The sequence below is a fragment of the Poeciliopsis prolifica genome, unplaced genomic scaffold, assembly GCF_027474105.1.
Source record: "Poeciliopsis prolifica strain line A6 unplaced genomic scaffold, Auburn_PproV2 SCAFFOLD006, whole genome shotgun sequence".
Taxonomy (NCBI): domain Eukaryota; kingdom Metazoa; phylum Chordata; class Actinopteri; order Cyprinodontiformes; family Poeciliidae; genus Poeciliopsis; species Poeciliopsis prolifica.
This window is the reverse complement of record NW_026562381.1, coordinates 398,149-412,859: the sequence shown is the minus strand read 5'-3', so window position 1 is coordinate 412,859 and position 14,711 is coordinate 398,149. Positions and strand designations below refer to the sequence as shown.

Here is a 14,711-nt window from a genome sequence, read left to right as displayed (position 1 = left end):
CGTTGTAATCTTATGGGGAAGACTGTTGACTTGACAGTTGTTCAGCAGTAATTGTTAGGTCATTGCTAAAGAAGATGGCTTGTTGCAGTCTTGTATCCAAGCAAAGCAATAAAGTTTGGTGAAAGGAAAAAGTGTGCATTCCTGACACAAATGAGCAAAGAGAAGATGGCTCTGGTCACTCAGGAAGTCTAAAGTGCATGATGTTCTTTAAATGTTCTTTGGTGGAGGACATGCATTTTTGTGGCTTTTAAAAATAGTCAATTAAATTACTTTTTTATATTGTAGCCCTCAATTCACCAAAAAAAGTTGTGATTAAAACTGGTTTGGGTCTTAAAATTCTTAATGGACAATACTATATCATGACACACACACACAAAAAAGACAGTGTAGAGTTAGGTTCAAAAAAAAAAAATATCTTGCAAAAATAAAATTAAAAAATCCAGCAAAATAGCAGGAAGGGAAGTGTGCAGCTCCACAAGTCTGATTCATCCTTGGGTACAATTTCCAGGTGCCGCTGTCATCTGGTCACACAATTATGTCCGAGTATAAATATGATGAAAATGTGGAACCATCGGCCCCATCAGGGAATACACGGTGTCCAAGATATGAATGTGTTTTGGTGCAAAATGTGTGAAGCAAACCCAAAACAAAAAAAGGCCTTGTCAGATGTTGACTTGTACTGGCAAGAGAGAGCGCATTTATTCTCAGTGAAGCAATCCCTCAACTGACATGGGCTGAATGACCATTCAGAAAAGAAGAAGCCATTTCAACAAAAGCAATATAAAAGTCAGATGATGTTATTCTACAAATGCACTGAGTAAAAAAAAGAATGACATTCATTTGATCATATTAAATTTGAAATGTTCACATTAAATTTGAAATGTTCACCATCATGACTGCCTTGACATTTGGAGGACAAAGGAGAAAGGTTCTAACTCTGAGAACACCATCTTAATTGTTTAACTGTGAACTAAGGGGTGGCAGCATCATGTCCTGTTGAAGTTTGCTGCAGGAAGAACTGGTTCATTTTTTAATATTGCTGGCAATGTTAACAAAAAAATGTGAAAATATTGAAGTAAAATCTCAAGACTTTACTAAAGGTGGTAAAGGTTGGGCACATTGGGCCTTCCACATAAATAACTCTACCATCCAATTATTTGCCAGTTCTGTCTGGAGAAATGGGTCAAACATCCAGCAAACTATTGTGAGACGCTTGAGGATGGACAATTAGGCTGTTTTAATAAAATAAATTGTTCTCATCTTCAGGTAAAATGGTGCAAATACTAGCAAAATGTCAAATCAGCAGTGAAAATTTAGCTTGTAGTACCACACCTACAACATTCAATATAAACATCTGTATGAGTGAATTAGAGTACCTGATAAGAAAATTTCCTCCTATGGATTAAGTCAGCAGTCTTGCCTCTTGTAATGATCTAATAATAAAACCTACATTCAGCCATTTCTAATTTTACATCAAATGTGTTTCTTTGAGCATTAATATCTTCCTCACTATGCTATGCTGTTTTCATACTGCGAGCAACACATTAGATAAAAGCAAAATGAACAGGGCTTCATCAACACTCAGTCAAAAGATTAATTACACAAGAAAAACAGCAGAGCAAACGCTATTATGCTTCCATAATTAGGCCCTAGCTGTGTACTGAGACATGCAAACTATCAATGGGAACATTATCTCGTGTATCAGCATGGCGGTCAGCTGGCTCCTTTATTCTTGCCTCAAAAACTGCTTGTGGAGAGACAATGACTTCTTAATATGAATAATTCATAAAATATTTAATGTCAAAAGAATGTCAAATAAGTTTACAACTCGCTCATTTTAGTCATTTTGACACTTAGTTCAACAATATTTTATTTAAAAAAACAGTGCTGTTGTATTAAAACATTCTGAAAATCCAAAATACCTTGTGTGTTCAAGCTATGGTCAGCGACATAACACCAGCACTTGTCTGCATTGAGAAAAGCCCTGTAAAGTGATCATTTCCATCTGCGAATACACAAATTCAGACTTAAAATTACTTTATGCAACAATAACATGACACTACATGAACTGAAGCAGACCCAAAGGTAAATTGACCACATTTAGAAACACAAGAGTGAGTTTTAATGCAAATTGCCAAAAATGTGAAAGAGAAAATGTGAATTAATGTACATCAACACGAACAGATGGTGGTTGTAATTCTTCAGTTGGCTGCTTGAAAGCACTGCAGTGGAAGAGTGTAATTTAAAACACATTAAATCTGTAAGGAGGTAGCAGACTCCTGCTTATTTCACCTACTTCTGATGTTTCACATTTCTTGTATTTTCGTGTGTTCCCAGCAAACAGCACGTTTTTAGCAGTTTATTTTATTGATACACCTTTCAAAGATGATGCAGATTGTGTAGTTGTTTTAGAATCCATAGCAAGTTTAATCAGAATGCATTTCTTCTATTCCCACCTGGTATTTTGTCAGCTGCGGTATTTAAGAAGTAAAGTGATTACTGCATCAACCACTTCAAGCTTATGCATCTCTGACTAGATCTTCAAAGACTGAAGAAAACCCTAAAGGTTTTTGCGCAGCCATGTTATTATGATGTGAAAGGAAAACAATCTATTCAAACTTATGTACAAGGAGTCACAACATAGTGTTGGTAAATTAGCAGCAGGAGCAAATATTATATTTATATTTTTTGCAACAGGATTTAGCTGTGAAGAATCCTGACACTGTAGTTTACACTCCATCTGTCTCACAATGTCGTTGTTTAAAAATTGAGGGATTGTTAAGTTGTTTTTTAGAACACGACTCTCTCTTCCCTTTACTCCCAGTAAATAACCTCTGGCGTCCCTGTAGACGATGCAGCACTTCGGGTACACGCACTCCAGTACGGAAAGCCAGAGGCGTCAAAAACAAGTGACTTTTCATGTGATTTTAATGTGTTCTCAACGTGTGGTTTGTCCATTAAATGTGTGTCAAATTTCCCCGACTTCAAACAAAATAGTTTGTTTAAATTTCATGAATATTAAGCCTTTTCAGTCAATTTTCCTCTCTGCGGTGTCACTGGTTCCTGAGCTGCTGTGTGAAGCACTGACAATGGTTTCCAACATTCATAGAAATTACAACTTAGTTCTTTTTGCTGATATTTCCCTAATATAAAGAACTCGTTTTGGAAGTATGGCTTAACATGTCATGGCTGCTGTTGGTAGCACTGTTGCTTTGCACCAAACATATCCTGGGTTCCTGTGGTCATTCTTCAAGGAGCATGTTCTCCCTGTGCTTCTCTCACAGATCAGAAACATGACTGCCCTCTCTAAAAGTGTGTGTGCATTTTTTTCTTCTCCTGTTTGTCTCTGTGTTGCCATGTGATGGACTGGTGACCGTTTTTTTTTTTCTTGCCATTCTTCAATTTAGGCTTTGGTAGCTCTACCTAAGTTACCTGGGCCTCCTGCTTGGTTCTGTTAATATCGCTCTATTTTGACTGGGATCTGAGCTTAGGTAGACAGTCATGTCTGGGAAGGTGTGTAGTTGTGCCATATTCTTTATATTATCAGATGATGGATTAAAGAACGCTTCATGAGATTTCCATTAGAGCGATTAAGATTCCCAGTGTATGCAGTTCAAGAATATCACAATAAAATACACTGCTGCCTGTCAGCAAACCTGTTTTGGAACAATTTAACAAGAATCTCAACGACAGGCAGCAGATGAGAAAAAAAAAGGAAAAGAAAACAATCTTTTCCCCTGACTTAATTTGTTATTGCACCCACCATTGTTTCAGAAATCTTGCCAGCTTTTACACAAATCCTAAAGCTCAAAAATCAAACTTGATAGTTTCCAGAAGACTAATGGAGGCGAAGCTGCAGCATTTAGAGGCAGGCAACCCAGTACCATGATATCTATATTTGGAAACACCTCAGAAAGTTTATGCTGAAATATGGGCACCTGTGTTCCTCAAACATTTGGACTGCATCCTAGGCTTTGAAAAATATTGGATGATTAAACTAACAGCTTCACAAGCTGAAATAGGTCAGGAAAAATAACATACAGAACATAATGTACAGAAAATTTGGACAAATTATACAACAAGGCATCAGAAGACACGGTTTCCTATCAGCCACGGCTTTTAAATGTTTCATTTAGTATTCAGGGTAGTGAAAAACGCAACACAACCAACTCAAATCTTGTTGCTCTTTTTTCAAAAACCCAAAAAGGTTTGTCAGAAAATAAAGTGAATGTTTTCCAGGCAAATTCAATTACCCCTGTCAGCCCGTCATAATGAGTAACAGCCAGTGCATGCTCTCATTCAATTTTGGTATCCGTGGGGAACGATGTTTGTCTGATGTCTTGATTCTTTATTTTTTTTTATTTTATTTTCACAACAATGTTATTTCCGTGGCCAGCTTTGTATAGCAAAACATTCAAATGAAACGCTAATTTCAGTCTCTGTGCTGCAAAAGATGAAAGCTGCCTTTGCTTGCTTTTACAGTCAGAGGAGCAAATGCTTTTGGTGACATCCGAGTTTTGTTGAGTCCAATGAAAGGCTGGATATTAAACTTACGATGTGTTTATCATTACTCCAATCAGCCCAGTCATATTAGTTTCATGTAATAAAGCGAAAACACAGAAATCCCATTTAAACTAAATTTCATATGGAACACATTTAGTTAGTTAAAAGGAAGATCATATACAATGAATAATTCAAATTTAATTAGTGCATATTAAATTAAAGCTGCATCTAACCAACAATAACAATAAAAGTTTAACAAGGGCTTGGGGAGGCAAAGCCTTTCTCTTGTCTTGTCAAGCCTTCCTAGCCTTCAATATTTGCCTCTTCACTACATATTTATGACTGCTTCTCTCTGGGGATGTTCACAATGTTTGCTGACTTTTTGGAGTTTCTTGCCAAATCCCACAGTAATGCTTTTCCCTCTTTAAGAGCCACATGGACCCAGTATGAAATTATGACAGCGTGACAACCTGTGTAAAAACTGGTTTAAACAGCAAATAAAAACACAAATGGCCAATATGATTTGATTAGAATTGAAGCCAACTTTTATTCATATTGTCCCTAAAGTAAAATACTAGTCATTACAGTTTAATATGAATTCATGTTTTGTTGCTGAGGTGTGTATCAACTGAAGGTAATCAGGTTTTTTGTTGAAATATCTTGATAATTAATGCTAATTAATATTTTGAAATATGTTTGCAAATATGGCTGCAAGTATTAGAGACCATAAAGGTAAAACTGCACTAATTAATATCCTGAGCACTCAATCTAGCCTTTAAAATAGATTGTATGCTGTAAAGTTATTTTTGGGTTTGTGAGGCTTTGACTGTAGGCAGTGATGGATATACTTCAAAAAAATAGCATTGGGCCGGTCACAATAACTTTTGTTGTATAAATTGTCAACGTAATTATTGAAATAATCAATAATATTGTCGTTTTATGACCTCTTTCAAGTATATATTGACAAAGGAATAAAAATGCAAGGTCATCCTCTCAATGTATTGGTATCAGACCAGTACATTTTAATTTTGTGAAGAGCCTTTATCACTGAAATGGAAGATATTTTACATATCCAAAACAAAAGACAACAACCAAAACCAATAAACAAAACAGAAATAAAAACCACTCACAACAAAACCTATACAAAAAAATGGATGGTGATGTATCTGTAAAGAAAATTACCTTTTAAAAATAATTATCAGAATGGAAATGATCAAACTCACTTCCATGTTTTGATCACTGCTTTTATTGTTGTCACAATAAATAAAACAAAAATATTGTGAAAAAGATTAAAGTCCACTCTGACATGACAGTCAATGTTATTTGTTATTGGAAATATTTCTAAACAGTCAAAGTCCGATTCTTTTGCTGTGTGAGGGGGAAAGTGTTTCGTTTTCTATCACCCAGCAGACAGACAGGTGGCAGACAGGGAGTGCTGTTTTTCAGTGACATGAACAGCTGGAGAAACCTTTACAATCAAAATCTGTAAAAAACATTTCACAATAGCAAGATCAAATTTGGGGAGGAGAGTGAAACTAATAAGCTCGTGTTGAAGAGAGCAAATCAGCATCCTCATCATCTAAACAAAAAAATTTCCATCACAGGAAATTTTTGCAAATTTTAAATACAAATAAAAAAAAACTCTTGGTATGACTCTATACTGATATCTAATCATTAAAAAAATGTAGATTTTCTCTCCAAAATTACAAGATTCAGGTGGAAATGTTTTTGCGCAGGGCCAGGTCAGCAGCTTAAAGAGTTTGTATTTGCTCTGGTTCCATTGAGAGATCAACAAATAACAGGTTCATAATAAATGTCATTTACTTCACTGCACAGAATGAACCAAGAGTCAATGCAGAAATCCCCCAGGTTAGGGAAGACGTCTCTGTCTCAGACGCTTCTCATAAGTTTGTCTTTGACCTTCTCTTTCTCATTCCTTCTCTTTCTAATTACAAACCTTCAGCTCTTCCTTCTGCCTCTTCTCATCTCACATCCCTGCAGCCTGACTGATGGCTAGCAGGTGATGATCCAGAAAAGAAAGGTAGAGGTTACTCCCCAGGTGGATTTCATAGTATAACATAGCTATTTTCCCAGGAGGATAAGTGAAATGAGTTTCCAATAAGTAATAAAGTAAGTTTATTCAAAATGTTTTGACAGGGAAAACTTTATTTGCCTCAGTGTTCGTTGCAATAGCAGTAGAGGAAACTACTACAGGTGTCCTGGTGACAGTCGAATCTGTTCCGAGAACAGGATTAGGCTAAAGCCGAAAAGAGGCCAGGATTTCCTCTGGAGAAATCCATGAATATTGATGGAAATGGGTCTCACACAGAGTGCAAAACAAGCGTTAACCCCTCTGCTCTGGTGAAATGTTAGCAGTGCTCTACCATCCCACCAGGCCAGACAATCAGTCATTTTGAAAACTACACCCACAAAATAGTTTCAAGTACAGGAAATTAAACATTTGGCTTGTTACTTTTACAAATGTACCACACTACACTGGAATGTGGCAAAAAATTTCCCATGAGAGCAAAATCAGTTTATGGGAGAAAGTTTTCACTAAGAAGTTTCTGCTAAAGAGCAACTAACAGTGCTGAAACCTAAATACAGGCAATTTAGTCACATAGTCTACAGCCACTTAGAGTGGAGAATCTAGAGCATGGCTGAAAGGTCAGAGACTACTGAAGGAATCTGATCGCAAACGCCAAAGAAAAAATAGCATAAACTGTTTGGGAAACTAAGCTACTCAATCTTCTGTCACTTTTTTGTCAAAAATGCCTACTTTTATGATCTCAGAAAACCGGAGGTCTTCTTCATGCAAATTCCTGACTTCTCAGTGTCATAGAATATCTTCATGTTAATAAATTTATGACTTTAGTCAAGAAAACTAATGTTTTGTTACAGACATCAGAGAATACTCAAGTTCTTTGTAGAATTCAATTCAAGTTTTATTAAAGATGCAGAGTCCTGGTTCATTGGAGAGATGTAAAAAAAAAACAGAAAAAAATAGCGATCATAATATTAGTAGTGGTGAATAAGTGAAATTAATCAAGAAATCTTGATGGAAATTTCAAATTATTTTTTTTTCTTTTATCTCCACAAGACTAAAGAAAACTTTGTAGAACAAAGAAAAAAATGCAGTCACAACCATTTACTTTAAATCAAATATACTGCTGAGAGCGTAACAATAGTGAAGTCTGAAACTATTTCAAATTAAATGTGATACCAGATCAAATGTGCACATCCAACAAGCAGAATCTATTGGAACCTTTTTCTAATTTAAAAGACCAACTCTTAACATCTGTCCACAGACAGAAGACATAATCCAGATTGCGCTGACCACTGCGGCCTTAAATTTTAAAGCGGCCTTAATTTTTAAACCTTGACAATACGCTTTGAAATGTCCTGCACTTTGAATGTCGTTGCATTTTGTTCAGCACAACCTGCAGAGTTTAAATAATGCACCTAACTTTCAGAAACAACTGGTTCCAAAAAGAAGTTGTGGAAATACAAATGACACGTACATATTTTCAGTGGGTCATTTTTAAGCTATGTTTGATTGCTGGTGGTGTTACTTGTGCTGTACAAGGGTAAAAACACAGAAAAGACAAAGAAAAGGATTGTGAAATTGAACAAAAAAGAGGGACCTAATCGACGCTCATGCATTTTGAGAACATTGTTACTTTGTGCTACGGAAAACAGGGAAAGATTCATATGCCTACCAGACGTTGTTCTTATCACATTTAAACTTGACGAAACCTGATTTCACACCAAGATTACTGGAGATTTTTTAAATTAACAATAAGACAAGGCTTGATTTCATTGGCTCCCTTCCCGACTTTTTACACACAGTTCTATTGTGAGACTCTCCTGAACAGATGAGGCCAGATAATTAAACCGACTGAAGTCCAACTCGCTAACATAAGAGTGCAGAAATTGAGAGGATGTAACCGAGAGAGCCAAGCAGACATGCTAGAGGGAAAGGCTGAGTATCAGACCCAGCATTCATTACCACCTAACTGACCTGCATATTGCACTGTGTTAGAGTAATGGGGGAGGACACACTCACTGGCCAAAGCTTAGCATCAAAAAACATCTTTTTATCCCCTTTCTGCTTCTTTCCTCCAAAGTAATCGGCCACTTTCTACTTTCACACAATGCACTGCAGGATCCCATTGTTTCCAAAATTACAATAACAGATACTTAGTGAAATATAGCAATATCATGCCTAATGTCACACACAACGAATAGCAGGGTTGTATAAAAGCTAATTATGCGTTTAATGGAAATCATTATCTTTTCTCCTGTGTTGAGCACTCGTTGTGTTAGGCTATGTGCAATGGCAGGAAAAAAAAAAGACATAGTCCTGATTCACATTTACCGCTTACATGGAGGCATTATAATGAGGTGACTGAGCTGAGAGCAGCCTAAGATGTCGAGAGCCAGAGACAGCGGTGCTCTGGACCTTATGTGAACATGCCACCAAAAATAAAATTATGATGTAGATTGTTGAGTATTTCTATGTACGAAATGTATTTAAGCAATTAAGGACCACCTTTTTTGTAACCTGATGAAACACCAGTGATGGTGGTACATTCAAGTTTGAGCTGACATTTTGAAATGCTGTGATTATTTGTTGAGTATAGAAAAATGATTTCTGCAAATGCAGAAGCAATTTCTGTTCTCAGAATGGAATTTTCACAATTTTATTCTCTTTAGATGAAAAAACATATTTGTTTTGTGAAAGTATCTTGCTGCATTCTTGAGATGTTGTCTCTTTTGAAATGCCTCAATTGCTGTCAAAGAAAAGTAAAAGTCAGCAGTTGGTCACCTAATCATAATGTGAAGGCACAGAGCAGAAGCCTGGGATATTGCCAAACGTTTGTATTATCCTGCTATTATCATTTCCAAAACCAGATCTGATTTGGGTTTGGAAACATTTTTCTGCAGGAACAACCAACAATGTTTAACTTTGAGTCATATTTGATTAGTAATGATGCATAAGAGGATGAGGGCGACTAAAAACTAAAGAATTCTGACCCATGAAAAGAAAAATAAGTCAGAAACTTTTTTTTTGCAGTGGCTCTAAATTATTTTATTCTCAAAATTATTAAATCAATCTCAGAATTCAGACTTTTTTTAAAGACACGATTCCCTTTTTCCACTGACCATAGTCCTCTTCTGTACAAAGAAGACCTTACTGGTTAATCCTGCTTTAGTCTTCTTCCTAAAGTACTGACAGAACAATGCCAACACTTGGTGCTACCACCACTATTTTTGCAGAGGAACTATATAAATCGGTCCTTAAGGGTGGTATCTTTGTTCCTGTTCAAACTGTGACATTTTTGTTTCTTTACTTCCAAGAAAAGAAATCCCTTTACGCTTGGTTTTAGGTCAGAGGGGGTTAAAATTTGGACGTAGTGGGTGTTCGTTCCAGCAGCCCAATGTTCCAAAAACAACTCCAACACTCATTCTAGAATAGATACAGAAGGCTAATGGTACCAAGTTTAACCGCATTGAAACTTTGTGATTATGCCTAATAGCTGGGTCTCTGCATGAAGTCATCAGAAATGCAGTTTTTCTGCCCAGAACAATAGTCTGACATCCAGTCAGAATAATTATCAGAAATTAGAAGCCTCTTGATTGACTAAGGAACATTTTTCAATTCTAATGACAGGAAGTGGGAAATGGAGGGGTATACTGAAAAGTAAAATATGTAGAAAAAACATAGTTAGAGGGAAAGATTTGTAACCGATAAGTGAGGTACAAGATGGATAGGATAAAATACCTGTACAAGATTGTTTCACATGTTCCATGCTTAAAAGAAAGATCAGACATACAAATTCAGAGTTGAAATTTCAGCAGTTAAAAGCTCTGCAGGAGATCTTCAATACAATAATGTGTGCAGAGGTTAAAAAAAGGCATCTCACCTGTGACTCGACCTGGTCTGTAGTCTTTATACATCCTATGGATGCAGCGTTGCAGACTGTGATCTCAGCTTTTCTGGTCTTGTAGCAAATCTGTTTTGGGAAACAAAACCAAGCAGAACAAATTTCTGATTAGCCAGCATTTGTTTATAAATCTCAACAGCACAGTCTCCTATGCCACAACTTCGCAACACGACTTATTCATCCGGCACTCGTTCAAGGACACTGAGTGAGATGAGCTTTAAGAAGGAACCAGAATAAAAGAAGGCTTTGTCTTGAACAAAGACAGAAGACAAACACGGGAGACTATAATTCATCTGCTTCTCGAAAAGGCACGACCTCCCTGCTTTGTGGAGCAGAAGCTCGCTGGAGCCAGAGAGGGCTCCGAGGCTCGGGTGGGTCCCATTGACTGCACTATTAACACTCAGGCTGGGAGGATCAGCGAAGAAATACAAAACGCTGCCAGATGGGTGCACAGAGAATTTTGTAATGCATTTCACTCCACCAAGAGACACCCTCAGGGAGCAGTGATGACCACCATAATTGGCTTTCTCCAGCTATGATAATCTGCATCAGTCATGCCTTGCCAACACACTCTTAGACCACGAAGAAGGTCACAGTGATCCCCAAACCTCAATCCGCACAGCTGACAGCAGCCTCTGAATTCTGAGAGGAGGACATTACTGAACCATTCTCATGAATTTTACCTTCAGTTCGAGGACCTGCATGGCAAGACATTTTTCATCTACTTTTTAATATCTTTGCTTGTGACTGAGCTGACTTCGATCTGTGAGATGTTTAAAAAAAAAAACATGGTTAAGACTGAAAACTCCAAGGCCAGTATTAGAAAATGGGACTGAGCACTGGATAACTTAAGCACTCTGTGAAGTGTCTGCAGAGGATTTCATTTAAAGAAATCATTGATGAGAATATATTTTTGTCTGAATTTCTATAAAAGAGAGAAAACAAGCTGAGGTCATAAATTAATAACAACAATCTAGAGGTTGAAGTTGTTTGCGTTGCCATTATGCCCTTGTTTTGGTAGATAATTAGCCATGTTTGCATATTTGAACCAGCGATCGTCAGGGTTGCATTACTCTTCCACTGTTTTCTGAGTTGGGAATACAAAAAAAAATTATAAATATATAAAAAGGAAAATATGCTTAGCATAAAAAAGGAACTGGTCAGAAACAGATACTTGGGTTTTTTGGTCAGAAAAAAAAAACTGCTTTGCTACAATAATGTAGCCTCTGTTCAATGTAAAGAAAGGGGAAGAAGTTTTCCACCTCAACAACACCGTTCCCATAATCAGGCATGGTCATCATGGTGCTTTGTGGTGAAAACGTAAATGGCAAGATTCAGAACATCATCAGGCTTAACGTTTCAGCATGGAAATTTAACAAAACACACAAGTTAAGTGGAGAATGCATGGTTGGCCGACAAATATATTAACGTATTAGAGTGGCCCATCAAATGCTAAGACTTCCAGCCAATAGAAAAAAATCTAAAGATTATGGGTGATAGCGAGGAGGTTTTCCAACCTCAAAGACCCAACACAGCAATTTTAACCATCCATTATAAAACTAAAAAAATTATGAAAAAAAAAATGGAATAAAGACAACTAAGGACAACAGAAACAAAAATAATGAGATATCAGTCATTTATTTGTCAGGTTAGACCATTTAAGTACAACTACAAAATCTAGATGGCCAAGATCTCCAGTAAAGAAAATTAAAATATGCTTTGTCACTATGCTGTTTGTGTAAATAAATAGTTCTTCCTATAACCTTGTGTAATGCTGTAATTGCAGACAGAAATGTGGTCATTTAGGTGGTTTAATAAAAAGCAGCCAAATGGCCAAAAACACAAACAAACCATTCTAAGGACTGGCAACAGTCAGAAGACAAAACTAAAGCACACTTTCCCATGTGTGAAAACTGGAAATGTGGCTGCTATGACACAATTTGGATGACATGAGAATAAAATTTGTGGAGAATAATGACAGCTATTTTAATTTGGGAAAACAGATTTTTGCTTAATGGGAGGGGTGCAAAGAAAATCTGATTTCAAAGTATTTTGTGTGCACAAAAACCAAATGGCAATAATCATTCTCTAGGCACACACTTCCCACCATTATATTTATTACCAGCATTTTTCATTTTCACTCACTCACTTGAAGAATACGTTCCTGCAGTTCAGAAGAAGCTTTAGTTGCAGACTTGACCAAATGTGTACACTAATGATTATGACTGAAGCAGCTGGGAAGTTTCACAAAGACTTGTGTTATTAGTCCAACGATGTAAATCAAACGAATAAGCAAAGCACTAGAAGTAGACTACTAATGGGAACAACTGCCTGTATGAATGTTTATGGCGTTAAAAGGAGAGACCTTTCAAAGAGGAAAATCAACATGTTCTTTGTTGCAGAGATGCAAAATTACATTTTACAAATAAAGTAGATGCAAGAAGAATTGTTGAATATGCATGACAAAACATTTTAGTTGTCAACATCATCTCATCTGGCATGGCTACTTATCTAGAACGTATGATCTTTTGCATGATAAATGATTAAGATAAGATATGTCAGACCAGGATTTGAGGATTCCCTCAGTGAAAAGGATTACTAGAATTAACTGGCCACTAAAGTGATGGAGAGTCAGAGAAGGCCATATAAAAGTCTCAAAGGGTTAATTCATCTTTTGTCTCTATTACACAGAATTGGCAAGCTGGAATGGAAGAAACTAAACTGTCCTGTGAAACAATTTGTTGTCTCTAAGTTATCAGAGTGACATCACAAAGACTACCGTAATCAGTATTTCACAAGCAGTTCACTGATGTCTTTAATTTCCTGTTTCCATCCCTCAGCCTACGGGCTTTTTTTTTTTTTCAGATCATGGGAAACAAAATGGGGGGATTAGGATACTACTTTTGACAAATCGTCCAAATTTGTCAACTACATGTGTACAGAAATTAATTCATCTTAAGGCATTATGCAGAGGTATTTATCAGGAGGAACTTACAGACGCCACCAAGAGAAATTCTCAGCTTATCTTGGCGCAAGGTTTGTGCATCCTCAAAATCTCAGAAGCTATATTTTTTCTGGACCTGTTTGTCTTTAGTAGAGTCTTGAAGGCACATGCTTTAAATGATTTATTATCTGTCTACATGACTGTAGGTCCAAGGAAGTGAGTAATCTTTTCAGGGATAATGGGGCCTTACCATGGAGACTGGACAAGATCCTCGTAATTTCCTCATGCACTGTGACCAAACTGCATAAGAGCACCAACCTCTTCCTGTGTGCAACCTGTGTTAGGTAGATGAAAGGACCAGTTCATGGTTCATTTATCAGCAGTTTAAGGCAGAAAACCAGCTGACTTAAGGAAGACGTAACAACACAAGCTTGTGCAAAAAGTTCAGACAGCTGGGGTCTTCATAGAAAAATTATGTGTGTAAACGATTCCGATTAAGATGTTTTTTATTCAAGAAAAAAATTATTTATGATAAAAAAGAGACAAACATCTTATAAATTATTATAAAATATAAAAGAAGCCTTTTTCTAATTAAAATTCTAACATCTTTATTAGTATTACAGAAATCAAACCCAACTGAAGACCAGTTTGCTTATTCCTTCTGGTGTTTTGACAATATATTATTGTTTATGAGCTCCAACTATTTGACACTGGACGGCCTCTTTATCATCTCCATAATCTTCAGCTCTTCCCACCGACTCTTGGATTCAAGTTTTGATTATTGTTGGTAAATTAAAATATTACTTTAAATCTAAATATGCCAAGCATATGAATAGTTGTGGCTTAACTGTATATCAAATCCAAGATTCCATACATAGAAATTAAGCCCTGCAGCACCATTGTTTCTTGCACATAAAGCAGGAATGCAATTTTCTGTAAGAATTCAATTCAATCCACCTAATTGGCTCTGAAGCTATTTTTGTAGAGAGCGACTAGACTTTTTCACACTCTGATGAAGTCTTTAGTTAGGGGAAAGAAGTAAGAGAGGGCTTACCTATTGCGTTCTTGTCTCATTAAGGAAAAGATGGAGGTTTCCCAGGTGGATGCCCTATGGTAAGGGATACGACTCTGGCTGCAGTGTGTCACCCAGAGATTCAGATTAAGCAGCCCTCTATTAGAATGAGGGTGGATTGTTTGCACTCAGATTTTCAAATGAAGAATTTTATCCATGAAGGCAATAACAGTGTTAACATCTGAAATGTCCTGCGCATTTTGACCAAGAATGGTGTTAGGAACTGGCACTTTGTGCAGGTATC

General features: G+C 36.7%; 1 protein-coding gene across 2 annotated transcripts in view; it reads right to left on the bottom strand.

The window, feature by feature from the left end:
- Positions 1–14,711, bottom strand: part of LOC129360430 (ecto-NOX disulfide-thiol exchanger 2-like) — a 179,717-nt gene that overhangs the window by 134,403 nt on the left and 30,603 nt on the right. Inside the window, exons 1-2 of one of the 2 annotated variants that reach the window (XM_055030642.1) lie at positions 10,431–10,522; positions 10,289–10,317 (exon numbers count right to left, since the gene is read on the bottom strand). In XM_055030642.1, the coding sequence (XP_054886617.1) occupies positions 10,289–10,316 (28 nt within the window). In that variant the 5' untranslated portion in view covers position 10,317; positions 10,431–10,522. Of the gene's footprint in view, positions 1–10,288; positions 10,318–10,430; positions 10,523–14,711 lie in introns of those variants that run through there. The other variant, XM_055030641.1, reaches the window with a different exon arrangement.